The sequence below is a fragment of the Rhipicephalus microplus genome, chromosome 7, assembly GCF_043290135.1.
Source record: "Rhipicephalus microplus isolate Deutch F79 chromosome 7, USDA_Rmic, whole genome shotgun sequence".
NCBI classification, from domain to species: domain Eukaryota; kingdom Metazoa; phylum Arthropoda; class Arachnida; order Ixodida; family Ixodidae; genus Rhipicephalus; species Rhipicephalus microplus.
The window spans coordinates 11,062,462-11,089,420 of NC_134706.1; the positions used below are offsets into that span (position 1 = coordinate 11,062,462).

Below are 26,959 nucleotides of genomic sequence, written 5' to 3' on the forward strand. Positions count from 1 at the left end.
GCATGTTATGAGCCTGGTTATAGGCCACACTTTGTTTACTTAATTAACCGTGAGTGACACCAACGATTCTCGATAGTTTACAAAATTGTTCAAAGACTCTGTGGCCCTTTGCTGTAGGCCCGCGGGCTCTGATTTGGGTGCACGTTAAGGAACCCCATGTGGTCGAAATTTCCGGAGCTCACCACTACGGCGTCTCTTATATTCATATATGGTTTTAGGTAGTTTAACCCCACATCAATCAATCAATCAGTCAATCATACAATCAAGTCTGTGGCTCTTAATACTATGCATACATTTACCTCAATTCTATGAGGCACCAAGCGAAGTATTCTGGGCGCCCTGCGCTTGTACGCAGAAAAAGGAAAATCGTCAGGTCTGCACAGAGCGCGTGGCACGGTCACAGCGAAAGCTCGAAGAGGGGCCTTTCAGAGCATATTTTTTACACTCTTTGGGTAACTGCTGCAAGCCCACTTGAAGGGTGCCCCCTACACCATACATCATCACAACTTTTGTGTAGGGGGCAGGTATTCTCGTTCATCTTGTCTTCTGGCTCATACCCACGGTGGGGAACTTGCCAGGCATTCGCTCTCCCGTCCATCGTGATTCTTCGGAGAAGTGTGGTACCCGCTACACTCTCGTAAGGAATTTCGTGCCATTTTTTTTTCGTGCTGTGGCTGACGACGATGAAGAATTATGCCTGACGTTTTGTAATGGGTTGGAGTAATTGACGACCCACTCGTGACGCAATTCCTATTGTGCGACGCCCATGGTTATTCCTTTGCCATTCTAGAAAGCTTTATTACTCATAATAATGCAATTCCTTTCCCGACATAAAGCCTGCCTAAGGCTAGTTTGCACCGGAGTTCCAAGCTGCACCGGAGTTCCAAGCAGCGGTGTGGCTCAGCACCACGGTCGACGAGATCTTTCTTCCGAGAAGCAGCTGCTCAAGTGCGCAGTGTTGTCAAGACTTTTGACCGCGTTCCGGAGTGGCTTCCCGTTCTTGACGCTTGTGTGGGTTTGCCTGACTTCTGATGAAGCATGTTCTGTGTACTTTACTGGTGATAATGCCATTCATTAAAGCAAAAAAAAAGCAGCGGTGTGGCTCAGTGGGAGAACACCGGGCTGGCGCGCAGGGGACCCGGGTTCGAATACCATTGTGTCTTTAATGTTTCTTATTTAGGAACTTCTTTTTCTTATGCAGCGCCATATACGTTACGGGTGGCATTAAGGCATCGAAAGCTGTTAAGGCATCACAACCCTTGTGTTGATGCCTTAACAGCTTTCGCTCTAATAAACGGCAGCTCACACACTTGGCTTTACGAAAAGCCCTCAGGACGGGGAAAATGCATTTTGCCTACTGGTGCCTAGGTCGACCGTTCACTTCAAACAGCCGGGGGTGGGGGCTTTGCCCACGGGCCATTTTTTTTTTTTTTGCCTATAATAGGTTTCTCGCCGTATCATGCCATATACACGCATTCCGTGATCGTGTCACACAAGACGCCGGAGCCAAGAATTAGGTGAACGTCGAGTCACAGCTCCAAGCTAGATGAACAGCTTAAAACCACAGGAACACACACGAAGCCAGAAGTCTTAAGATTAGACAAATCCATGTAATACCATGCTCTCTGAAGCGCCGCGAGTTGAAGGTCTGATAGACACTAGCGCCAGAGTTTTCTCTAGTGTATATTTAGGAAACTCTCTAGGTGGAGGTACTATATAGTATCTTCACCTCTGGTGCGAGTGTACTATATAGCGAAGGTTCGTGTCCTCTGTTGTTTGTGTGCATGGTTAAATGCGAGATATGTGTCAGTATGTAAATCAATAGACGACGATGGGAGGTCAGTTGCCGCGCTGATGGGCGCATGCACCTGGTAGCTCAACGTTCTGGCTGACAATGAATGTATCGACACCAGCCGACCGCGGCGAGTTGTGCTTAGAAGCAGCTCGGAACAACCGCTGATCGCGGTAATAAATTGTGCTTCGAAGTAGCCTGGTCCGAACGTGAAGAAATCGACTTCTGCATCTGACACATGACTCGACCTCGGGCCATTCTCAAGGCCTGTGGCTAGTGTACTGGTATAGGCTGTCAGGGCGGTGAATTTTAACACTGATGAGTGCATTGGGCACGTGGCGACGAGGACACTGTGTCAAACTTTCGAACATTACAAACATGGATGATTGAGTTGTGGTGATCTCTTTTGTTTTTTTTTCATACTATACGTGCACTCGAATGTTTAACAAAGCTGTCAGTTGTGACTAATTATAGTTCAATAAAAGAATTTCACTCAACAAGCTATGTATGTTTCACTGTAATAGTCGAGCCCTGTCACCTATCCGTTGCTTGTTAAAATATACACGCACAAGACCTTACAGGGGTGTTTTCCTTTTGGTAAATGTAAATACCAAAAAAAAGAAGTAAGTCCTAAGTAGTATCACAGTCTAAAGTATCGAACCGGCCACGCATTTGTTGTTCTGAAAAAAAATAACAATGTAAAAGTCTTGAAGTGTTGTTTTGAGGATGTGCTCAGGCCGTTATCTGTACGGACAAGAGGACTGGACTAGTGTCATTCTAGTACGTTAAGAAAACATTCTGAGGCCGTCGCAATGTCCTCATGGATGTATATTGCGGACGTCCTGAGGTTGCATTTGTGTTGTCTATGCCTAAGGTAGGACCAATCGAGCTCGTACGGCCGTCAACCACGTGACGAATAGAATTTGCAGTGGCCGCGTTGCAGGCGGCTGTTTCAAGTGACCTCGTTCATAACTGTGGAGGATTCCAAACGCTTTTATTTTGCTCGTCTATAAACGATGACCTAGAGAGAGAGAGAGAGAGAGAGAGAGAGAAAACATATCTTTGTTCGGACAGCCACCACACTCGTCCGTCTCGCTTTGACGAAAAAGGTGTCTTCTTTTGTTTGCCACGAGAACTGAAACGTACGAGTATATCATATCACATAAGAGTAAAAGCTCAACCTAAGCTTGTATCCGTCACTGAGAGTGCTAATTGAAAAAAAAAAATCGCGCCACGTGTAACAGCATACGAGAAATGGAATTTCGACTGCAGTTCGCAAAACATCGTAATTGAGCACGATATCAGTAAAGATAACAAAATAAAGTAGGGTGTAAAGCGGTTTAAGAACGACAGGTGCGGCTGTCGTGCTCATTTCTGTATGTTTTCTTTCTTCTACTCATCGCAGGATTGTCTATCGCGCAATCGGACAAATACATTACCCGAGCGTTCCGTTATTAAAGCGCTTGCAGCATAGCCTGTTCTCTTCTGTGTTGCAAAGAACGTCCTCCCACGATGGGAACTGCTTACGCTGCTGCCTTTTTCGTGGCCCTCTTCGGTATTGTCTCGTCCAAGCTGGGTCCCCCGGGCGGACCGATGAAGCTGGCGTACGAAGTTGCAGACAGCTACGAGGTATTGTGTTATTTCAAGCAATTCCCACTAGTGTGGCACCAATTGTTGGGGTTTTACGTCTCCAAGTTGCTATATGACTACGAGGGATGCCATAGTGGAGGACTACGGCAATTTGGACAATTTGGGGTTATTTCACGTGAACTTCAATTCAAGTACACGAGTCTCTTGCATGTTTTTGTGCACCGAAAGGTGGCCACCGTGCCCGGGATTGGACCGCGCGACCTTCGGATGATCATGACCACTAGACTTCTAGTGATCCAGGTGAAATCGCATGCAGGTGCACCACAATACCACACAGACAAGGAAAACGAGAGAGAGCTGAAATATCTTTGTTGAAAAACAGGAAATTCTGCCGGTTTATAAAAACTTGCCTACGTGGTACTCTACATAGGCAAATGTCTCTAGGATATCACCCTAATAGGCAAACAGTAATGTAAGTTGCATCTTAACTACGCTATCAGCATACGCAGGGACACTTTATGCCACCAGCACCTACATTATTATTACACTCCTTGAAACACGGCCTAATTGAATAAGTGATAAAGAGTGTGGTGGCATACTTGAAGGGTGTCTTCGAGTGTCATGAACGATGCGATGTATAAACAGACAGCGTGATCACACGAATGCCAGTAGCGACCGTCCAAAGACACGAATATAAGACAGCCTCATGCGTTGGGAACCCTCAGAAGCGTACGTTTAACTTCTCATTCGGACTCTTTCAGAATCACGTCGTAGTTCAAACGTGTAAGACGACATAAATTAATTATTTATTCTTGTGCTTTCAACCTCTGTTCTGAACAGTGAAGGTGTCAAAGCCAGCCGTACAATGTACGCGTTTCACGACAATTTAGCCGTGCATGGCAACCAGCGATGCCACAGCTGCCAGAAGATGCCCACCAAAAAATACCTCGTGACGTCATACCAAGCCACGCATGCGTAGTAGCGACCACCTCTACGCTCTACCACTAGAGTCACTGCATAAGCTACCTTAGAAAGTAGCACATTGAGTAACTCTATCTACCGCTAAGCCACGCCCAGTGATTAGGGCACGTGGCGATACCGAGTTCTGCCACTCGATCAGACAAATCCATAAAACGAGCCAATAAAGTACTCGAGAACTCCCGAAGAAGCAACAGCGCATCCTGATGCGGCGGGGATTGTCGCGGTACGAGAACGACAACGGCAGCGACAAGCAAAATAACCTACTGGCAGCCTAGTTCAACGTAATAGAAGACACGAAACGTCGTCACGTGGGCCGGCATCGCTGTGTCTCAAGTCTTACGCAGACTGTTCTCGTAAGATGGCACCGAATGCGCAACTGATGTCTCAGCATAAGCGTGCGCAGGGTTCTTTTTCAGGAGGGGCCAAGGACCATAGCAGCTACTCCCCTCCCTATTATTAATGGGGCAGCAACCCGCTTATCATCTAAGGCAGTTTCATTTATCTCTATTTTTCATCTCTTTCATCCCCCTCCCATGCGCAGGGTAGCAAAGCGGCTGCCTATAGGCTGGTTAACCTCCTCGCCGTTCTCTTCCTCCTATTTTTCTTCCTTCATTAACTAACTAGCCTATTACGCGTTCGGACCTCCTGGAATCCGAAAGAAAACAAGCTCCGAAATCACTGAGACAAAACAATTTTTCGATGTGACATGCTACTCACAGTGGCTTGCCTTTGGTCCCAGGTTTCAACGAGGAATCGAAAACGTGGAAAGTAAACCATTCTTGGCATACAGCATCCAGGTTCTTAGACCACGTTCGTAGTGAAAAATCTGCAAGGTCATAACACTACATTTCAGACAACGACGATAAAGGCACGACTGGGCTGAGGTATACGAGGCTAAATTCAGGTGTAGATTAAAGGGAAAGAGGCTGGGAACGTGTTATCTTCTTTTGGTAATGCTAAGGACACCGCTTCACACCCGTGATTGTCAAATCACTGCCCAAAGTTATGGCGGCAGGCAGTTGTGAAAATTTTCAAACGGCGGTGATCCATGTCCGCGTGCACGATGATGCGATGAGTTGATGCGATTACGGCGATCAGGCGTAATCCTTATTGGCTTATGCGTATCAAACGTGGAACCTGCGTCACGCCAACGTGAGGCACGAGACGACGGCAAAGTGGTCCTCAAACCTTTATGCAGTTGAATTCTGTTCTGACTGTTTTGCTGTGGAGAGGTTGAGGTGCATATTACCTCGGCTACTCCATATTACGAAGTTCTGTAGCGAAAAAAAGGAATAATACAAAACGGTACCTAAAAATGAGCAATCCGAAAAAAAAACATAATAGCACAGTGAAACGACTTCAAATATCATGCCAATACACAGTTTGCTCACAGCAGTTCACAGTGTCATAAACTGTTTACACGCACACCTTCCTTTTCTACTGTCACTATATGCATTAACATATTTCATATATATCCATACCTGGCTGTTTATCACAGGTGCTTATCCATTCCAGTCTCCGCTAAAAAAGTCTGTCAGGAAGCTGTTCGGCTTCTTATGAAGATGCATTTCAGGCCATGGTCCAAGTAATTTCTTTAATGTGAGGGGCGTCTGTGCAAACTTGGTAGTTTGTTCTTTAATTTCTTTATTCAGTGTTATGTGGTTTTATGACCCGGCCTCGGGTCTCTTACGTCGGGACTATAGGCCTTGCCTAGACGCCGTATTACGGGCCTGCTGGACGACCCAAATGTGGTCGGCGAGCTTTGATCTGCAGAGGCCATCAATCCAGCTCACCGACAAAACATCGGAAACAATGTCTTTAGTAACCGCATCACAATCCCTGAGCCCTTGTATTGAGCGTTACGGGTTTTTGTACCACAGGCCTTGCAGATACTGTTGTGGTAGATTTCAGGGTAAAGAGAGAGAGAACACATGGAGAGAGGCAGGGAGGTTAACCAGGGCTGAGCCCCGGTAGGCTACCATGCACTGGGGAAGGGAAGAGGGGGAATGAAAGTTATAGAGGAGGAGAAAAAAGTCATTGACTGGGCCAACGCGTACCAGTTTGACATCACAAGAGATGAAACAGGCCGGTGTCTTTGAGAAAACGCAACATTGCCTTCGTTGCCTTTCGGAAATTGGATGGGCAGTTCCATGGTCCAAATACTTTCTCCACAGTGAAATCACTTCGTTCCCGTTCATTTAAAACTTCATTTAAAACACTGCGCAGGTGAAGCCTCTAGTTTGTGTATGCCGGGCAGTGACATAAGATATGTTCAATAGTCTTAGTCTCATCGACGATACTTATGATGCGGTATATGTAGCAATAAAACAAAAAAACAAAGATCGAAATGAAGATAAACAAAAAATATTTAAAACATTTCTGCCCTGCCGTCTTAAGTGGGGCGAAGGCAAGTTAGAGATGCTCGTGTATTCTTGAGCCCATCACGTGAACAGCGCGTGTAACGCAAGCAACGTGTAGTGTGTTTGTGGTCGTCATTTAACGTGGCGACTATACTGCCCAGTGCAGGCGTTCTCCAACTTTCCCTACTCGGTGGCTATATCGGACTCGGACAACGACACCATGTTCGAGTGCGTGGTCGCCAACAGGACAGAGATCGACCCGGAGTCGCGGACGGCCACCTTCGTCTGGCACTTCCCGGAGACGGACCATTCACCTGAGTACTGAGCATTCGGCTGCTTCTTGTGCTTCGATATAATGATTGGTTGTTTGATATGTTCTTCAGAAAAGAAGCTAAAACATGCAATCACGGACGCAATCAAAGAGGACAAGATAACGCAAATGCATTTGCATTGTCTTGTTGTCGTTTCTTATGCGCCTAACCCTTTCTTATGTTGAATGCTCACCAACTGCGTTCACCTTTCGCCGCTTCATTGGATGATTGATTGATTGATTGATTAATTGATTGAATAATTAATTGTATGCTCCGAGGCGTTGACAGTGAAGATAAATTGGGTTGTTCAATCCTAGCCGGAAGATGTATTGTTTCCTAAATATGAGATCGCGCTTGCAGTTTGGCGACCTGTAGCGACACAATGTACATTTTAAACTTATCTGTTGTTTCGCATGCAGTGCTCTTCTAACACTTGACTTCCTATTTGTGAAATTCTCGTCTTCTTTGTATTCTGTTTACATTTATTTGCCAGTGCATATGTGGCACTGCCGAACCGCAGGTTCGAAAAACATGGCACCCCAGACTCCCTAGTCATGTTTTTGCAACCAAGAAAGGAAAATTAACGTGACTCGTTCTGTTACTTGTGCAGGCAATATATTCCGTTCTATGGAAAGGCCGGATTAAGTCCGGGAACGATGGAAGTTACTGTCGGGGACGGTAAGTCAGAAGCATAAGTAGCAGCGTGTTATGGCACGAAGCACTTCGTTACACCAGTTAGACTTACACCACCTTCTTCACTTGGTTTTTACAGGATGCTTCCTCAGCTGGCTGGCTGGCTGGCAGGCAGCCAGCCAGCCGGGCGGGCTGGCATGCAGGCAGGCATATAGTAGAAAAATCAGCCAGCAGGAGCATTATACGTAATCGCCTGTTAATTTCTAACACATAGCGACTTTGTGGACTTACGGGATGTAGTAAGATGAACAGCCTTGCTCAGTTGTTCTTGAGCCGTCTTTACGGCAGTTAATGTATCACGCAAAGAGCCTGCGTTCTTATGACCTAGTGACGCGAGCCAAAATTACGGTCAGTGTGATGAAATAAGCAACTTTTTACTCCTGCAGTGCTGCTGTCCCGCTGATGCGCCTCTGTTTATGTACCTGCTTTTATATCAACCAATAAGCATGACATAAAACCCGCTCTGATAAGTACGCACTATAATTTGAGCATGGAGTCATTTTTTGACATGATAACTACGAAAAGGAACAAACGATATATATCAATCTACTTTTGAATATATATTATATGCGTAAACTTTATGTCGCCTTATTCTCTGCCCTTCTCCGGAGAAGGGTTGATTGATTTGTGGGCTTTAACGTCCCAAAACCACCATATGATTATGAGAGACGCCGTAGTGGAGGGCTCCGGAAATTTCGACCACCTGGGGTTCTTTAACGTGCACCCAAATCTGAGTACACGGGCCTACAACATTTCCGCCTCCATCGGAAATGCAGCCGCCGCAGCCGGGAATCGAACCCGCGACCTGCGGGTCAGCAGCCGAGTACCTTAGCCACTAGACCACCGCGGCGGGGCCCGGAGAAGGGTAGCTAACCGCGCTCAGTCATGGGTTACATTCCTTGCTTTCATTCATAGTTCTTTTCTCCCATCTCAATGTGAACAATATAGCAGGAGTTCATGATAAGTGTCCTATAGAAGGTTCTAGCCAGCCTTAAGAAGCGCGGAACAAGAGACACGGGGACGAAGACGAATACACACTGTAAAGGCGCTTTTGTGCATCTCTGTTTTCCGTGTGTTTCTTTAGCGCTTCTTAAGAATAAACCGTTTCCAACTAGGCCAAATAGCTGTACGGTAAGCTTTACTAACAGTGCACGGTGGCCCATTTGCCGCCAACTCTTTCCTTCCAGACCCTACAGTCCGGGACGGCATCTTCTACTACTCCACCAAGGAGTGCGTCGTAATGGACCTGGAGTATCACGGACACCGTAAGTGACACCGTTACATAACGCCCTATAGAGTGGCTGAGCGCAGCAGTGTTTTCTCTTCTAGCAAGACATAAGTCAAAGGACAAGAAACACCAACACAGCCAAGTGCTGTCCTCTAACCGATGTCTGCTAAGATAAACGCCCTACTACCTTGCGAGTTAAAAAAAAGGCCAACGGAACACATACGACGGAACAAAATCACGGGGCCAAGTGATGGCGTCATCAATGGTCGTTATCTCATCATCGGTGGCGTCATGTTGTGACGTATGATGACCTCTTGAGATGCAATTATCTCGTGGTTAGAGGCGTGCCGATTCCTTAGGTTGTGCATTATTCCCCACATTACTCTTCCCTACTGCGCGTATTGCTAGCATGCAAAGCCGAAGGTCACAAGAAGCAGTAATCAATCAAACTTAGTCCTTTTCCTTCACTCTAAACCTTTAAATACGTTTTTTATAAACGACTGCTGATATCTACAATTATCTACCTGTCACAACTCGTTAGACACAGAAGAAATTCGTATTTTGTGTTAATTTCTCTCCATAACTATTTTTTTTGTGTGTCGGTATTTTGCCTTTATCTTTGTGCGTGCTTACCCCCTCCCCCTCTTGCGATGGCACATTTTTTTTGCTCAGGTGTCAGTCAATCAGTACAAATAAACATCTGGTAATTTGCAAAAATAAAACCGTCAAGGGAGGGGGGACCGTAAAATAGAACGCGAATGTGTGATTCAGTGTGTATTCCATGTGAGTAAAGCATTCACCAGTGCTCCTCTTGGCGTCGGCTCCACGGACGGTCAGTATTTTTCGAAAGAACGCATACCAAGATGGATTTCACACTGCGATTTCACGCTGCAGGCCTGAGGAAAGTTTCAAGTGAAGACAGCTGTTTGAACAGTCAATGGGATTGTGCCGACGCGAGGAATTTTTTCTTGTCAGCAAAAGGACCAAGACAAGTCCTCCTCTCGAAGCATTTACTCAAGATGCATTCTCACCCCAACAATTTTTATCCCAACCGGCTACGTGCAGTACGCAAAAATTCAAACGCGAAATCATTTACTGTGCGTGCGTGTGTGTGTGTGTGTGTGTGTATGTGTGTATGTGTGTGTGTATGTGTGTTTGTATGTGTGTATGCGTGTATGTGTGTATGTGTGTGTGTATGTGTGTGTGTGTGCGCGTGCGTGTGTGCGTGTGTGTGTGCGTGTGTGTGTGCGTGTGTGTGTGTGTGTGTGTGTGTGTGTGTGTGTGTGTGTGTGTGTGCGTGCGTGCGTGCGTGCGTGCGTGCGCGTTACAAGCCATTATTTTGTCCGAAGCAAAATCCTAAATGCCGCAATTAACAAAGCTGCACGGGCGTTCCAAGACACAAGCACCAAGACTAGGCACATCCACGTACTATTTTCACTATTCCCATGGTGCCACGGATGAACGATCGCAGCGCCACAGTTACATCCAATAAGTATTGTGGCAAGTTTTATGGCTAGAGATAACCTGTCAACAAGTGATATAACCTTATTCAAGGTTCATCAGCCGCCTTGAAGACAGAATTGTAGAAGCATTGGCCCCAGAGGCACTCTGTCATCACCAATATTTATCTCTGAATTATAGTGACACAGTAGTTGTTCACCCTATCTCTGCGTCTTTATTTTTTTTTTTTCAGAGTGCCTTCTCTGGACCAAGTGGATATACAAGGATTCCGTGCCGCAGGACTGCATCGATCACTTTGTAGACGCGTGTGGCGTCGTACCTCCAGCACACAGCAGAGACCTCTGCCCCGATGGAGAAGGGGACTACTAGATCAACGGGGACCATAGCTGTCCTCCGAGATGGCGAAGGGGCTCCGAAGGTCTTGGAAGCCGTAAGGGTGCACTGCTGAGCATTAGAGCGAGGGTCAAACTTAACGAGTTATGCTAGATGTCCAACTAATATCAGCAGTAAGAAAAAAAGTGAAACCAACTTTGTTAACAACCACGTTATGCTCTGCATTTGTGTCTGCGAGTGTGTCATAATACCCGACGTCTTGAGTGTCGAAACCACGCGATGCACATGAGGCACGCCCTTGTGAAGGGCTCCCCATAGTATTTCAACCATCTGGTGTTCTTCAACGTACACCGACTTAGCGAAGAACACGGACCTCTGGAATTTTGCGTCCACCGAAACATGTCACCGCCGCAGCCGCAATCAAATCAAAATCAAATCGAATCATTTTATTTTCCCAGAAAGAAATAGGTTCTGGAGAGGTTCACTGGCTAAAAGCTGTTTATGGACAGCTTGATGAGGCCAGTGAACCCTATACAAGGCAGGTGGGACAATAACAAAGATGTGTATAACAATAAAGACCATAAGCTAACATTACAATACCAAAATACGGTGTAATAAAACATATATATACATTCCTACGAAAACATCCTGATACCAGCATAGCACAGAAGATTACATGGACGCAACCGTAATCCAACAACCATAACACCATTATTGCCAAAAATAAAATAATAGAAATAAATAAATGATGAAAATATCAGGCAAGATATATACAAATTTGCTCCTTGTGTATGTGCTGCATCATACAATGTACATTCGAACCCATCACCTCCAGTTCAGAAGCGGAACGCGGCCAACGCTGTTCTACCGAGGTGGACAAGAATGATGATTAAGTGAGCGAGTGAGTGGGTGAGTGAGAAAAAGAAAGTCACGTTCAACGAATCCGAAATTTCATGTTTAGTCAGAGCAGGCCGCAGAAACTTTGATCTGCATATAGATATGTAACGTTGGCATCTTCAATAAACGGCTCGCCTTGAAGCAACGTCGCTTTGACTGGCAACCCTGTAATAGAGAAGAATTAAAAAGAAGGAGAAGAAGGAATTGAGTTATCATTATTGCGGCTGTGCACCGTGCCCACCGGACGTGGGCCTGAAATTGTATCGTAATTCACTAATATAGTACTGTAGTGGGATAATTATAAGATGAACAGGTGAAGTCCCTCGTACTGGCTGGCCGATGTTTCGATAGGAGGACCTATTTTTTTCAAAGGCGCCATGTGATCTTTGGCGTGTTAGTTTTAAATGGTTTAGTGGTGATGTCATCACGGATGACACGGCGCCTTTGAAAAAGATAGGTCCTCCTATGGAAACGTCGGCCAGCCAGTCTGAGGCACTTCACATGTTCATATCATGATTATCCCACTACGTTGTTTCCATCCGGTGGCTCCCATCAAGATTTTTAATATAGTCCTGGTGTGACGTAACAGATAAGCTGCGTTTCCTGTGCAACCGCCCTGTCACCGACCTTAAAATTCGACGGTTAATATTCCCAATTTCGTGCAACTTTTGTCGCTTCTAAAAAGGGCACATACAAATCCTTAAAATAAACAAATGCCCTCGAAATAATACTGCTGAATATAGAGTTCCTGTAAGTATTCACTCCATTGTCACTTGAGCTGCGGCAAAGTACTTCAGACGCAATCCAGAGTTGCTGCGCGAAAACCCACAGGAGCCGGACAGTCATTGAAATTCTTTAAATTGAAATTCCGCATTGTCCGAAAAAGAAACATCGCGTAGTATGGCGTGAAATATTTAACTTAAGCGCACTTCATTAGACCCGCGTTCATCAGTTAGTTGTTCTCGTCACGTGATTTCTGAAACAACGCATGTACGCATGACCTCGATCGTGACGTTTGTACGGGCGCTACGCTCAGTGGCTCCATTAATGATACACATGGGGCATTTCCTTTTGTTTCTCACACCATCGCATCTAGATCTACAGTGGTATGAAGGCGCTAGAACATCGTCTGACGTCATGGTTTATTGTCAATTTCAAAAGGTGCGCCATGCAAGAAATAATTTGTAATGTCAAAATAAAATATATCTAAACATTCCCAACATTTCTACTTGCTTAGAGCCATCTTTATGTTGAGGATATTTGCACGAGTTCAACTCTAGCTCGATAATAGGTGTCAATAATTTTTCAATAGGACACTCTCCTGAAAATGTGTCTTCCTCACACTCGCAAATTACTGTCACAATTCCAAAATCATCATGCTTGTTACGAAAAGACACTTAGTGAGGCAGAAAACACTCAAAAAGGGAGATGCGGCTTGCGACGTTCTCTTGATGTTCCTGTGCCCAACGCCATGTCCTTGAGGTTCCGATGACGTCTACTAGGTCATACGTAATTCATGACCAATAAAAATTATGCGCATGGTCCCCTGAAGGCACCTAACGGAAGAAGCTTCAGAAATTTGATTGAGATACACATTAGCCGAAATACGGAAAGCACACGTTCAAATCCGTGACATGAGGCGCTGTGATTTTGGCGCGAAATTCAAACGTTACACACCTGCCTTAATTTTCTCCTCCATTTAAAAACCTGCGAAGATGAAATTAACGATTAAGTTCTCAGATTACGATTCATATATCTGAACCAATTCATTGTTTTTCTTCAGCGTCCCATTTAGGTGTAGAGCAACGCTGAGCATGCCGGGAGCATTCCCATCATTTGCTTACTCAATAGGCCGTATTCTGTTCTGGTCCAGTTTCTTGAGCTGTCTCTCCTGGACGTAGAGAATGAGCGAGTCCAGGAGCGAGAAGAAGGACATTCCCAGCCAGATGCCAACGTAGCCTCCGAGATAGCCGAACACCTCGATGAACTGCGCATTGAGGCAGGAGCATAACCACAAAATGGAACACAATGTGGGCGGAACGAAACGCAACATATGTGAACCTAAACTGCAATTCCACACGACTGAAATTGCGTCTTCTTCTTTAGCCTATCCCTCTGTTCTTCAGAAGCTGGTTAGTACTGATTCTCGATTTAATCAACATAGGCTCACAGGCATGGCCACAAGAGAAATCATATGTGAAACTTTGTTTAGCGATAAGGGTGGTTCCAAATCCTGCCAAACTTGAAGAAGTGAATAGCACGTTCGCCCAGCTATTCCCGTTCTTGAGTTCGCACTGCCCCGTTAACCAAACCGTCAATGACGTCACTGTTTGAGGTAAGTGTGTATGGTTTCTCCAGCACAAGCGAAATCTCGTTAGGGAGACTGATGCGCTTTGATATGCTGTATAGACTTCCGGCTTGTTGCGGCAGTTCAGATGCGCGACATGCACAACGGGTTCTGTCAGATTGTGTCCTTCAAATTTAGCGAGAAAGCGCCAGAGAAGCGCTGGCGGGGAGAGCAACCGTGTACTTGCCGAGGCGGTGGCGCTCTCTATAGTATGAAGCGGGTGTCATCCGCACGTTTTCGAAGCGTTTTCAACGACATTTAGTTATTGCGATTAGTTATTACTTATATCAATGAATTCTTTGAATTTAGATCTTGTTCGCTTGTTTTAACCCGCTCTTAAGCATTGTCAGCAGTGTTTTAGGTCTGTATTAGGCACTTGATTGTGAACGTGGTCACGTTGAATGAAATCTACGGACGACATTATGGGCCAATAAGCTGCCACACCCTTAAAGTGGGCCTCCGCGTTGCTTTGACCATTTTCTTGTGTCCGTGCTTGAACGCATATACCTCATTTTATCATGTATAACACAACTGGTTCTTTCACGTACAAACTGGCAGCAACAAATAGCCTCCTGTCCTGTTCATTCCAACTTCTTCGCTACCTGCGTCTGCGTTCTGGGACATCGATTCTTAAGCAAATTACAGGACATGTAATCTGTTCAATGCCATTCAAAGCTCACGTCTTCGTCGGCCTGAGTGTTACTGTAGGCATTTACTATACATCAACGCTCGTAGCACGACCTGTTGATGTTCTAATAAGAAAACTACTTATAACACGTATACATAAACGAGTGTATCTGGTCTACGGGCAAAGCAACACAATGACGTGTTACGGAGATAGCTACGTGGTATATCTAGCGTTATGGTATTCGAAAACTAACTGCTTTACCTGGAGAAGCCTAAAGAGTTTTCTTGTGAACGGAACGAAAAAAAAAGATAGTCTCTTTAGATCATTCTAGGAATAGCTCAGATGAAAGCAGCTGGTCTCACTTTTCATTCACCTGTAGCTTACTTCAGCATTTTATTCGCTGTTTATTGACATTCTAAACAATGCGCTCGGCTTTAGCATTTATTTGATTCGCTTCCGTCCACATTTAATTCACCTTCAGTGACAAGGCATCACAAATGACTCACATCGAGCACTAAATTATGCTCTCTAATTACTTGACGAGCATACTCACTACTTTAAATAATCTAATTTCACATCTGACACATCTTTGAATTGAACTCTAACCCAGCGCATGCACTTGAGATTTAGCGTCACTTTCGATTTCAGTCATGTACGGACCACGGAAACCTGGAACTTTTAGTTCAACCCGTAAGCCATATGATCGAGGCTTTTCCCTCTAAACCTTACCGTGAACTTTTTCAAGTGCTGTAGGATGGTGTGTTTCTCGCTGGCGAAGAGGAGATTGATGGTGAACAGCTGGCTGCATCGAACAAAGAAAAAAAATGAACAAAAGTAAGTTGGTTATTTCAACTTTCAGGCGTATAAGTTACTCGCGTATCGCGCGAGGCAGAATTAGAAAACAAAACAAAAAGAAACAGAATGTCGTGACTCATGATATAAGTCGCAAACGTAGCTTGTTACCACAATTGTGAAAATTCATTCACCGCATGTGTATACGAGTTTCTAGTAGGTCACACATGAGCATTCTTTACTATACCAATTTTGATTACTGCTGCTGCTATTTACTATTAATTTTAACAGTACAACAGTACGCATTTACTTGGCGGCTATGTTGCTTGCGGGTATCTTAATGCGTTTGTACTGCATGCACACGTAAGTAGATGAGTTTACCGCCAAGCAGCCTCGTCTTGTATTGCTGAAACTGTCATAGCGTCAAACATAAAGCCCGTTTTACGCCTCAGAAAGTTAAGTAAACAATCGAGCTGTCAAGAAAGCGCAACCTGCTAGCGTTAGCGAATTCAGTTTCTCTCTCCCTCTCCTTCTTTCTTTCTTTTGTCTTTCTTACTTAGTTTATCTCTTGCTTTCTTTCTACATCTTAGTATTTCTCTTTTGTCTTCTTTCACGTTTGTTATTTTTTTAAAATCTTATCTATATTGTCATCTCCCCTCCTCATAGAGAAACATACTATATAAAGAGTGGCCACTCGAGCCTCTTCGCGGCCTAGCAAGATAGGCTCTGACCAACCGCTAGATGGCGCGCCCGTGATTGCTTTCACATTGCTATCACGGCATGTAATAGCCGCCTCAAGAGGACAACAAAAACATAAATTTGGCATCAAATTTTTCAAAGAAGAAACTTCATTGATTTGTGCAATTTCCCACATCCGCTTTAGAGCGTGTCCCGCTGAGGACGTTTAATGCTTTACCACAAAAATCAGTAAAGTTTGCCTAGAAAGTCTTGTTTTTCTGCATTTATTTTGCACAAAGGGTACAAATTGATATGGTTTAGATGTGCTGTAGATGTACGCCTTTCGTGCAGGGATGGGTGTGTAGCCTAGTGGTAAAGACAGTCGTTTTCGGAGCATGAGGGTACGGGCTCAAATCCCAGCATCGAAAAGAAAAAAAATTCTTATTTTATTTATGCTGAAGACATTACCGGGTCTGACCAGCCACTCGTGGCGCTGAAAGCAGCGCAATAGCTGGGCCGTAGGACCCTACGGGAGTGTCCGCTCTTTATGTATGTTTCTCTATGACCTCCTCTTCTTTCTGTCCCTCACTGAATTGCTCCTTCCCTCACAACTATTCCTCACCCCCTTCTGATGCATTGCTATGCTATTCTGGGAGCAGCTTGGCCACTGTCCGTGATGCATTACTGGTACCACATGCAAGGCCACATCATTCTTCTCCGTCTTTCCTTCCTTGTAAACTTCGCCTCCCTTTGCGATCTCTTCACTAAGCTATACCGGTGTCACTAAATACTTCACGCAAAAGTTATCAAAGGACTCCGACTACACCGTGCATGGAAGGGAGGAAAAGAACGGCAGGGAGGTTAACCAGCCTATAGGCAGCCGGTTTGTTACCCTGCGCATGGGAGGGGGATAACACCATGCATGAATATATGCTACGCTTGCCTCGTGCCCGCCTTCTCTGTCGCATATCCGCCAAGTTTTCTGCAACACCGCGGCCTCACTGAAATACTGCATTGTGCACGCGCACGCTGGTGTGTTGTGGCCCCCTGGCCCCCTCAAGCATCACGCTTGTAGCTTTCTTGTCAGAATGGCCTGCAACATTTCGCTTTGTGCATCGTGTAAATAAAAATACTTGACTTCGATTGGCATTAAAAGACAATTCCAGTGGTCAAATTTCAACGCGTCTCCCCTCCCATAAAGTGCATTTTGTGAGAGTTTAACGCCTAAAGTTCTATATTATTTAGAAGTGTGGCAGCTTGGGCTAGTTGGTATGACATGACGATAGTTATAGCGCGAGAACAGAACGACGACACAGAGACAAGAAGGACACGAGGGACATGAGCGCTCGTGTTCTTTTTGTCTCTGTGTCGTCGTTCTGTTCTCGCGCTATAACTATCGTCATGTTCTATATTATATTCCATTTTTCTCTACATGTGCCAGTCTTTTTCAAACAATGTTGTAATGATGTCGAGCTGTACGAGTAGATTCGAAAAACATGAGTGATCGTATGTGTGTGACACAGATGAATGGAAAAAACATTTGCCCTATCTGCAGCGTGTCGACCTCGTTTGCCAAGCACGTCAAAATGTAATATTCTCCTAGCTGCCGGAGCATAATTAGACGTGTGACCCGTTTTGTTAATAGGGATTAACGTTATTATGGGAGCACAATTTAATTCATTTGTCGTGCATTTCCGTAATTATCCAGACATAACTCTTCAGAAATAAACAGCCCTTTGCAGGAGTCGTTATGCCGTAAAAAAAAATGCAAGTGGTGTTTCGAACTGTGTAAGAAAAAGTTCTACAGAGTTGCGATGAAGCGATGAACAACACTGCTAACTAGTTCCAAGAATAGATTGCGAGAGAAATAGTGAATATCATTGCGTGTGTTAATGCAGCGTGAACGATGTCGCATTATTTTACTAAGGTCAGTTCTCGATGAGCATTGGAAAGGCTCGAATAAGTAACCTTACTGTAGAATTTTCGATTATTTGTGCTATAAAAGATAAACAAATTTAAGCTGTGATGCTGTGATTTGTGAATTCTAAAACGTTGACATAGACAAAACTATACGCCGGTAGTCTGAAAGAATGTGTCGAAAATTGTCAGAAATCAGGGAGACGCAGCAATTGTTTGATGCCTCCACATTTACTTCTTCAGTAGCCGCAGACTCCCTAGTAAGATATAACGACATCTCTTGGGACAGTAATTAAGAAAGATACATCAATTACCTCTTTAATAACGGAGATTGACGGTTACGTCAAACAGCATAATTGAACTACTTCTTGCGAAAAGACCACTGAATAGCCTCGAGCTTTCGAAAACACTGCCTTTATTAATAAGTGCAAGGTAACAAAACTCAACCAAATTAAACGCTGAAACCAAACCGAAGCGTGGACTACCATAGTCTTCTGGGAAGTCCAGAATGGGTTACTGTCATTATATCGATCATCAAATTTCAACCGACTTTGTAGTGTCGGGGTGCGGCCTGCGCTAGCGATTACAGCATGCATCGCGCATATGTTAACATAAGTGGAAGAACTACAAATCCGCAATGACTGTCTTGAACAGTGACATCATTCTAGTCGTATTCTTGTTGCGCTCATCGGTGCTCCAGTATGGGTTTCGCGTTTGACCTTGGTTGAACCTAATTACTCTACAATAATCACTATAGAGAGGCCGCTTTTTGTAGTTTTCGAAGCTTCGTTAGCTTATTCCCACGAATAATTCAATTCTTCTAATTGACATAACCACCTAACTCAATAATGAAAGAGTTAATATAGGCTTGTTACTTATTGTTTCAAACACTCGAATTAAGCGTGCTAAGCACTGTAGTAGATTCGTGTGACAGACGGGTCGTTGTCATAACCTCTTTTATAACACACGTGACACCCAAATGCATGCGGTGTACGAACACGCATGTGCAAAGTATGCACACATGTGCACATATATATGCACACAGGCGCCCGTGTTTGCGAATAAATGTCTTATTGACTTTGCTTGCTTACCTTTCAGGACGTTTAGGAGGTGACTCCTCGTAGTCCTGAAATACCAGTAAAGTAGCCATGAATAAAGCGTTTGGGTCGTTTTCATTGGATTATTATTATTATTATTATTATTATCATAATAATCATCATCATCATCATCATCATCATCATCATTATTATTATTATTATTATTATTATTATTATTATTATTATTATTATTATTATTATTATTATTATTATTATTATTATTATTATTATTATTATTATTATTATTATTATTATTATAGTTGGTTACCCAGTAAACATGAAAACAGAGCAATTCTAAGGTGCAACAGCCTGACAAATGCATATAGAGGGGAACAACGCCTGCCCACTTTTTTGGGAAGGAGAAACTTAGAAGAAATGAAGGTAAAGAGAAGAAAGAGAAAAGAAAAAAAAAAAGAAAAACACACACACGTAAGCGTATATTGGTAGTCACATAGAAAAATGTCTATAAACGCGGGACCCAGACAGTTTTCTTTCGGAACGGTAATATATAGAAGCAACCAAGAAACATAAAAGCCCACACTCCTAATCTGGTTCCGCGTAACGTCTTAGATATATCCAGGAAGCTAGTCCTTTTTTTCGTCTAGTATCCAGGCTAGCTAGCGCTTCAATTGAAAGATATCCAAGAGTGTACCGACCATAGAATAAGCTTATTCGCTGTGCATATGCACAGATACATATACATACGTTTACGCATGTACACACAGAGTGACCATGACATTTGTCCGCTAGCATCACAATTTGATGAGTAGAACCGTTGAACGTCAGTGACAGACAGTTAATTAAGTTTGTGTCAACTTTAAAAAAAAATCGCGAAGGGCACCCACTTAACGTCGGTTGTTGTCAGAGCGTGTTCTTCATTTTCAAGCCGCACAACGAGTGACGCCAAGTCACTTACCCCCGTATTCACAAACGCTCCTCGACTCGACTTTCACACTTCACTTGACAGAGTTGAGCACTGCGCCACTGTTCGGTTGAAAATGACGCCGCGTTACTCTAGAATACCAGCAAATTATCGCTGATATGCAGTGACTTTTTCTGCCTAAAGATAGCGCTCCCATCGGCTTTCTCAAGTGAAGGAGGAGCGTTGAGTGAAGGGGCGTTCTAGAATACGGGGGTTAATGCCAATGTTTAAATGTAAGGAGCGTGCAGGTCACGAGTTTGGCGTATACTATAATGTCTTCGAACCGACGCAGGTTCCGCGTCACTCAAGTTTCGAGGCAGTTGCCCGTTAGGGTCCCCCCCCCCCCCTTTTTTTTTGATGACGTTGTACGTCGAAAACATCTGCCATTCGTTTGTTTCCTCGCTTGTTTTTTGGTTTGTTTGTTTGTACGAGTTTTGTACGATGTAAAACTTCCACTTTCACGTCGTTTGATTGTCGGGGTAGCGGTTTAATAGAGTATTTTCCCGACGAATCTGTCGTTTATTTGCTGGTTTGTTTGTTTTAAGTGCGGCGTACTTTTAGGTGGCCGGGCTGACGTAGGCGTCTGGCAATACGCTGGCAATACGAAATGTAGCAGTCATCTGTAATAATAATAATAATAATAATAATAATAATAATAATAATAATAATAATAATAATAATAATAATAATAATTGGTTCATTGTTTGACTGATCCTTGTAATAGTTGCCCACACCCAATAAGAGGGATCGCCCAAGAACTGGGCGGCAGGATCTTTAAGTTAAAGACTTATGGCTTCACAAACACAAATTGACTTTGCAGCACGCGTTAGCGCATGCAAGTCTTTCTCCTCTTGTTCTACGAGCGTCTTGACCATAATACTAAGTGCAAAGTATACTCTAGGTATACTTTGCACCGCGTAACACCGCGTAACACCACGAAAGCACCGCGTAACACCACGCGTAGCACCACGTGGTGTTACACCGCGTAACACCACGAAAATTGCAAGCAAGCAAACAATAGAAAGAGAGACACAGAAAAATGGGGAGAAGATAGAAACGAATAGGAATAAACAGAAAAATGACTAGAATCTGAAAAATACAAAAGAAAGCAAAAGAGGTGGAAGGAAAATGAGAAACGAAGAGAAATGAGCCTGGCTGGCCAGCTCCGAACATTCTTTGGGATTGCCACTATACTACAACGCAAGCTTATAATTTTTTGTTAGCTTAAGAAAATATGTAAGGGAAAGATTGCAATGACGATACATGGTCTGCGTAGCTTGAATAAAATTACAAACCGCACCAAAGGTATCCCTGCGACAATATGCCAAAAGGGAGCAACCGTAATTCAGTACAGTTTCTGCGGGGAAGTTTAAACGTGTCTTGTAAACGGCAACGAAGGAAAGTGTCTTTGTCCGCCGTGGCGGTGTAGCAGTTGGGGTGTTCGGCCGCTGACCGCAATGTCGCTGGTTCGATCTCGGCTAAGGCGGTCGCATCTCAATGGAGGCGAAATGCTCGAGGCCTGTGTGCCGTCGAAATTTCAGAGCCCTCCGCGACGGCGTCTCTCATAATTATCTCGTGGTGTTGGAACGTAAAAGCTCAGATGTTGTTATTAGTAAAGTATCTTTCTAAGCAACGAATATCCTCGACATTAGACAAAAATACTATTTAATAGTCCCTATTTCGTCGCAAAATTGACAATGGGTGACACCATCATATCAGCCTTGAGTAAATATTGTCACATGTTCGTGACGTAGACGAATGCAGCAGTCGGGTTGTCCAAGATGACAACCTTCATTTGGCCGAAATTACGGCCGTGAATCGCGAAGTAATTGTATAGCTCACTCTGGTGGCGGTAAACAGAGCGTCAGCCGCCGATATATTGACCATCATTTGGACACGCCTACTTTATACAGCGCGCATACAACTTTCCAGCCTTATTGCTGGTGGTCACGCAAGCTCTGGAATTAACTTGACTGCTCGCGTCTTGTGCACAAATTTAACAAAATATCTGTTCCAGTCGCGAAGCCTATCGAACGCCGAGGCGCGATCTGCGTCGAGCATGGCCACCGCCTTCTCTGTGACTGGCAGTCTTTGTGGGTATGCACCGAATTCAGCAAAATGGAAGCAAGAAATGCTTGTAGCTATATATAGGCTCCACGAAGAATAGGAGAGGGGGCAGACATATCAATCCAGCAATCAGTTATCAAATCCAGTTATCATAATTTTCACCGTCTAGATTGACTCCACTGATTTATACGAAAATTTTAGATGCTGATAGTTTTTCATTTGGTTGTTGTTTCTTTTGTGGTATATGTGCAAATTACTAATCTCTCATATCTAATCTCTCATATCAAATACGTACCTGGGCTCCCAGCTTTATATGTTTTGCTACACTAAGTGCCACTCTTTCACTCACCGCTTCTTTGTCTTCATCTTCTTGGGCACTTTCCTTTTGACCTTGTGCCGTGATTTGAACTTCGTAAGTGATTTCCCTGCAATGCGTTCGAAAACAAAGTCGAGCATTGAATGCCACTAACGCTGCATCACACCTCCAAAATGAATTACATTGCTGACGTGCGCGTGCACTTTCGCTTTGAAAGATAAAATTACCATACATTTATTTTAACTTCTCCGCAAGTGCTGCACATGCTACGTTATTGAACGGATACGTTAACTTGAACATCGTCGTCGGTGGCGCCGTCTAGCGGTAAAAAAGTTCAAACAACGAGTACGAAAGAGCTACACGGTTTGCGATGCCCGGACAATCCACACTCCACTAAGCAGCAAGTGTAAATAAATGACATCAACGAATTTGTGAACAAGTGGCTGTATAATTTATGTGACTGGAGATCATATTAATCGTTGAGACTAACTCTTTTTCATTTGGTTGCGCCATCGAAGTTGCAACCATCATTTCCTGCATAGCTCACCTCTCTACAGGTAATAAGAACACGCATACCTATCATATAAAACATTCTAATGTCTATTCTGTGACGGTTCTGACACCCCCTGTAAAGTTGTTTGCGCCTCATGGCGCACGTGTCTCGCACATAGGCCGCATTTTGGGTTCACAACTGCCGAGCGGTAGGTGGCGTTGTGCCCGCGAGCGTTTTTTTTTTTTTCGCCACCATCATCATCATAGTTGGTGCGTAGCGCCGGGAGTGACGGCAATCGGCAGGCCTGGGTCGTGAGCGGTTTTCTTTGGCGGGTGGCGCTTGGCGCAAACGGTTGTCCCTCGCGGTGGGTCCCTGGTGCACGGCACCGCGGGCCGTCTGCCGGGGTCCCTTGTGGTGAGTCCGGCGTTAGCGACACTGCCTTGTGTTGTGTAATATTGTGTAAGGTTGTCTAGCATGTTAATCACAATTGGTGTATAGTAATACGGCAGACGATATCGTCGTTATAAAAGTAGTTAAGTAAATGTGTGTTGTTTGGTTAGTGCCGACCGTGCCAACTGCGTCCATCCACTCCAAGAGCATGGCGCTTTCTCCACATCGAGACTCCACAGTTCTTATATGCTGCGAACATAGCTATTACCCTAATCACCATAGCAGATTATTGTATCCATGTTCACTTCTTTGAAGGCAACAGATAACCCAAGGAAAGCTCGCGGAGCGTTGTTTGTAGCTTTAATGAAGTGTATGTATCATGACATAAAAGAAAACCTTATTGAAGTGAGAAAAAAACCTCAGATTTTTCGCTAACAACCCATGACACCATCATCAACACCGAAATGAGCTTGTTAATGGTATCGCGAAAAAATCTAGTAATGAGGAGGTTATAGGTTTGGTTGCAAGCCAACAGAGATGATCGCCTTTTCGGCCCTTTAATTTATTCTTCATCTACATATTAATTACTCTGATTTATGCGAACTCAGCGTGAGCTAACATTGCCATTTGAACGAATGCCTTTCCAATATACCCTGAATGAGTCATGTGTGACGGGGATTTGAGGTCAGTCTTCGAAAAAAAAAACGTATTGGTATTGATTTCCACAGTGATTAAAATTTGGAAGGTGGTGTTGAAATGATGAGTTTTCTTTCCACGGTGATCTGTCAATTCATAGTGGCCGTACGGTGGATCTCACGAAAAAAAATGCTTGAAGCCAGCCACGTGTTTGCAGCTTAATTTAACAAATGCTATTAGTTAAGGGGCGAAAAAATAACGCAAATACTATTGTGGCCCCGCCGCGGTGGTCTAGTGGCTAAGGTACTGCTAAGGGCTGCTGACCCACAGGTGGCGGGATGGAATCCCGGCTTCGGCGGCTGCATTTTCGATGGAGGCGAAAATGTTGTAGGCCCGTGTGCTCAGATTTGGGTGCACGTTAAAGAACCCCAGCTGGTCGAAATTTCTGGAGCCCTTCACTACGGCGTCTCCCATAATCATATCGTGGTTTTGGGACGTTAAACCCCACATATCAATCAAAGCAAATACTATTGTTCAAATTCACTAAACTTCCTTCCGTTCAGTGCAGCGGGCCGCGTGTATCAAAGCCGCGTGTATCTGCACCGACAAAAAGGAGACCGGACTAACAGCAACAGCGTATTTTCTGCTAGTCCTGTTTTTGTACCGTTTCACATGGTCTTTAATGTCTCTATAATGTATCAATCTCGTCCGTTCGTTCGTCCCCTGGAACGGTGGCGGCTGGGGCCTATTTTCCTTACACTCTCAGCAAACACGTGATTGCTGAGAGTGTAAAAAAAAACATGACAAAGTCGGTTGAATGACTAAAGGCTTTCGCCGAGCACACTTTAGAATTCAAAAATTGTCTTTAGTCCTTTAATTATTTTTGTTTTCATTGACATGTTGCTCTCTCTTGATCCAAGAAACGACGCAAGCGCGAAATATTTCAATGGCAGTATACAGAGAAAAAGTGCCTCACTTGCAAGGCTGCCGGCACTTGCTCAGGCACTTCTTGGTATACTTTTGCGCCACGTCCACTTCGGCGCATTGTCCTGTAGCAGGAGAGGACGGCGAGTGATGGTTGGTGAAAATAACATGAAACTGTGCAATTCTTAATAACCGTTAGCGAAGAACACTCAAATTAACCGGCATTTTTCACTCCAAAAAAAAAAAAGAAAAGTCGCTAGAAAAAATTTCCAACTATCCTCCCGAAGGAACCCATGCATGATTGGATGTGAAGCAGCAGCAGTGCGCACGCCGTTGACCCGGCTGAAACGGGCGTTGACGCGGGTGCTGGAAGAATGATTTTAAGCGAAACTTTGTGTACCCTTTGCTCGAGTAAACGTTTCTTTGAAACGCAAAGACACGGGAGTCGGGTTAAGTTTCGTGTAAGTTTCATCGCAGACAAACGAGCCGAAAGAGCGTTTCCACTCGACGTGCAGTCGAGTGTTGCGGGCGGTGGAGAGGGTGAAGAGAGAGAGGTGTATTGCGATCGGGCGGAGGAGCAACACCTCCTATAGGTGTGTTAAAAAGAGCCGGTTGCCGCTGCGGGTGAAGGAGAGAGTGACGTCAACGCGCATCTGCGACTTGACCTACTTGGCATCGTTCCAACAACTGTGGCGGCGTGTTGGCATGGTTGAATGAATGATGTTGGCATGATTGAATGCCGTGTAGGTGATGAGAAGAAGAAAATGTGCAGTAAGTGAACGTGGTCTGCAATAAGAGGATGGTGATTATAACAGGAGTAAGAATAGGGGTAGGAGGAATCGGAGAAGGATTACAGCAACCCGAATGACAATACTAGATGATGGACAACGTGAACGACATAGTTGCATTCATCAAACAACGTGGTATACTTACTGGTTTTTGTTTCGGAGCATATCGGCGCCCCTTCCAGATCGCGATACGCATAGCGACTGGATATGCAGCCGCAATTCTTCATCCACAGCTTCATGCGGCACCGCTCGTAGCAGAGCTGCGCACCGAAACGCACGAGTGATTCAGTTGTGTGCAGTGCAACTGGTGTTTTTAGATTGCGTAAACGTACGCCCCAAGGAAACTGTTTTTTCGTGGGTTATATGCCACCACGTATATAACCCTTTTTAGGAGGGCACGCAAAGCTCTTTTGTGTCTCATGACCCTCAGACGAGAACATGATAGTCTCCACAGAGAGCTCATGATTCTCTCTAAAGCGACTCATGTACGTGGTATGTCGGCATTCACACGAGAGAGGAAGAGTCAAATTACTTTTTTTTTCTTGGAGTGTACTCGCTTTGTTGAAGTTGTTTTCAGTGATCTCTCAAGTATTAATTTTACATTTAACTAAATGATATCTTACAGCTCTCACTTACATTCTGCGTCATCATGCCATAGTGCTTGTTGGACCTCTTCATCAGCTCGTAGTTGACGCACCTTGTCTGGTAAGGTTTGGGCAATGCTAGCGTCGTTTGCTGCGAAGATGCAAAGTCATACATCTAAGACCCGCGACTGTGTTCGTACTCATTAGTTCACACTCAGAACGAATGCAACAGGTCGCTATCAAGCCATGCATGCCATCCTGTGCGACATTTCAATAGAATGAAAAAATATTTCGTTATCGGTATAGTAACAAATGGAGGATATCATTCGCAAAATATATATGAAAGACACACGATAACCTCCTGCACTATAGAAGATTTGCATTCGATTCATTATCAAACAGAACTTTTCACACATGCGTAATAGTATGTTATGCATATCCCTTCGTGCGTCTTTATCGTACTCAAGTTCTCATGTACAATTTGTCACCTTGAGCTGTTTGCACCCTTTTAAAGCTTCTAGCTACGGTTTCAAACCGTCTATTAAAACTTACCGTGTAGAATTTACAAAAATCAAATTACGATTCTAATCCCATTATAATATAATATTTAGTATAATGCACTGCCTCTTGTAAATTTTTGCTCGTTTTTTGTCTTTATTTAAAATTTTTGTAGCTTTTCGTCTTCTCTATAGTTCATTTTTTTGTGCCTGCCACAGCGCCCAGGTCTTATAATG

At 44.2% G+C, this 26,959-nt stretch overlaps 2 protein-coding genes across 2 annotated transcripts in view; one reads left to right on the plus strand and one right to left on the minus strand.

Annotated features, from left to right (window-relative positions):
* Positions 1-3,224: 3,224 nt before the first annotated feature.
* LOC119180031 (uncharacterized) lies at positions 3,225-11,795 on the plus strand. The gene is made up of 5 exons (XM_037431164.2): positions 3,225-3,421; positions 6,890-7,041; positions 7,645-7,712; positions 8,915-8,992; positions 10,649-11,795. Exons 1-5 carry the CDS (start codon positions 3,305-3,307, stop codon positions 10,783-10,785), a joined length of 552 nt encoding a protein of 183 aa, XP_037287061.2. The 5' UTR covers positions 3,225-3,304; the 3' UTR covers positions 10,786-11,795.
* LOC119179417 (uncharacterized) overlaps positions 11,683-26,959 on the minus strand; it is a 54,839-nt gene continuing 39,562 nt past the window's right edge. Inside the window, exons 9-16 of the mRNA XM_037430483.2 lie at positions 26,278-26,376; positions 25,787-25,901; positions 24,906-24,978; positions 22,444-22,519; positions 19,100-19,134; positions 15,351-15,423; positions 13,491-13,633; positions 11,683-11,811 (exon numbers count right to left, since the gene is read on the minus strand). Coding sequence (XP_037286380.2) covers positions 11,766-11,811; positions 13,491-13,633; positions 15,351-15,423; positions 19,100-19,134; positions 22,444-22,519; positions 24,906-24,978; positions 25,787-25,901; positions 26,278-26,376 — 660 coding nt within the window. The 3' untranslated portion in view covers positions 11,683-11,765. The remainder of the gene's footprint in view (positions 11,812-13,490; positions 13,634-15,350; positions 15,424-19,099; positions 19,135-22,443; positions 22,520-24,905; positions 24,979-25,786; positions 25,902-26,277; positions 26,377-26,959) is intronic.

What these genes read in the sequence shown, in the direction of transcription:
- LOC119180031 (XM_037431164.2), top strand. Translation starts at nt 3,305, where the DNA reads ATGGGAACTGCTTACGCTGCTGCCTTTTTCGTGGCCCTCTTCGGTATT. An exon ending in AAGTTGCAGACAGCTACGAG is followed by an intron (nt 3,422 to 6,889) that starts GTATTGTGTTAT and finishes TGCCCAGTGCAG; the next exon opens with GCGTTCTCCAACTTTCCCTA. An exon ending in GGAAGTTACTGTCGGGGACG is followed by an intron (nt 7,713 to 8,914) that starts GTAAGTCAGAAG and finishes CTTTCCTTCCAG; the next exon opens with ACCCTACAGTCCGGGACGGC.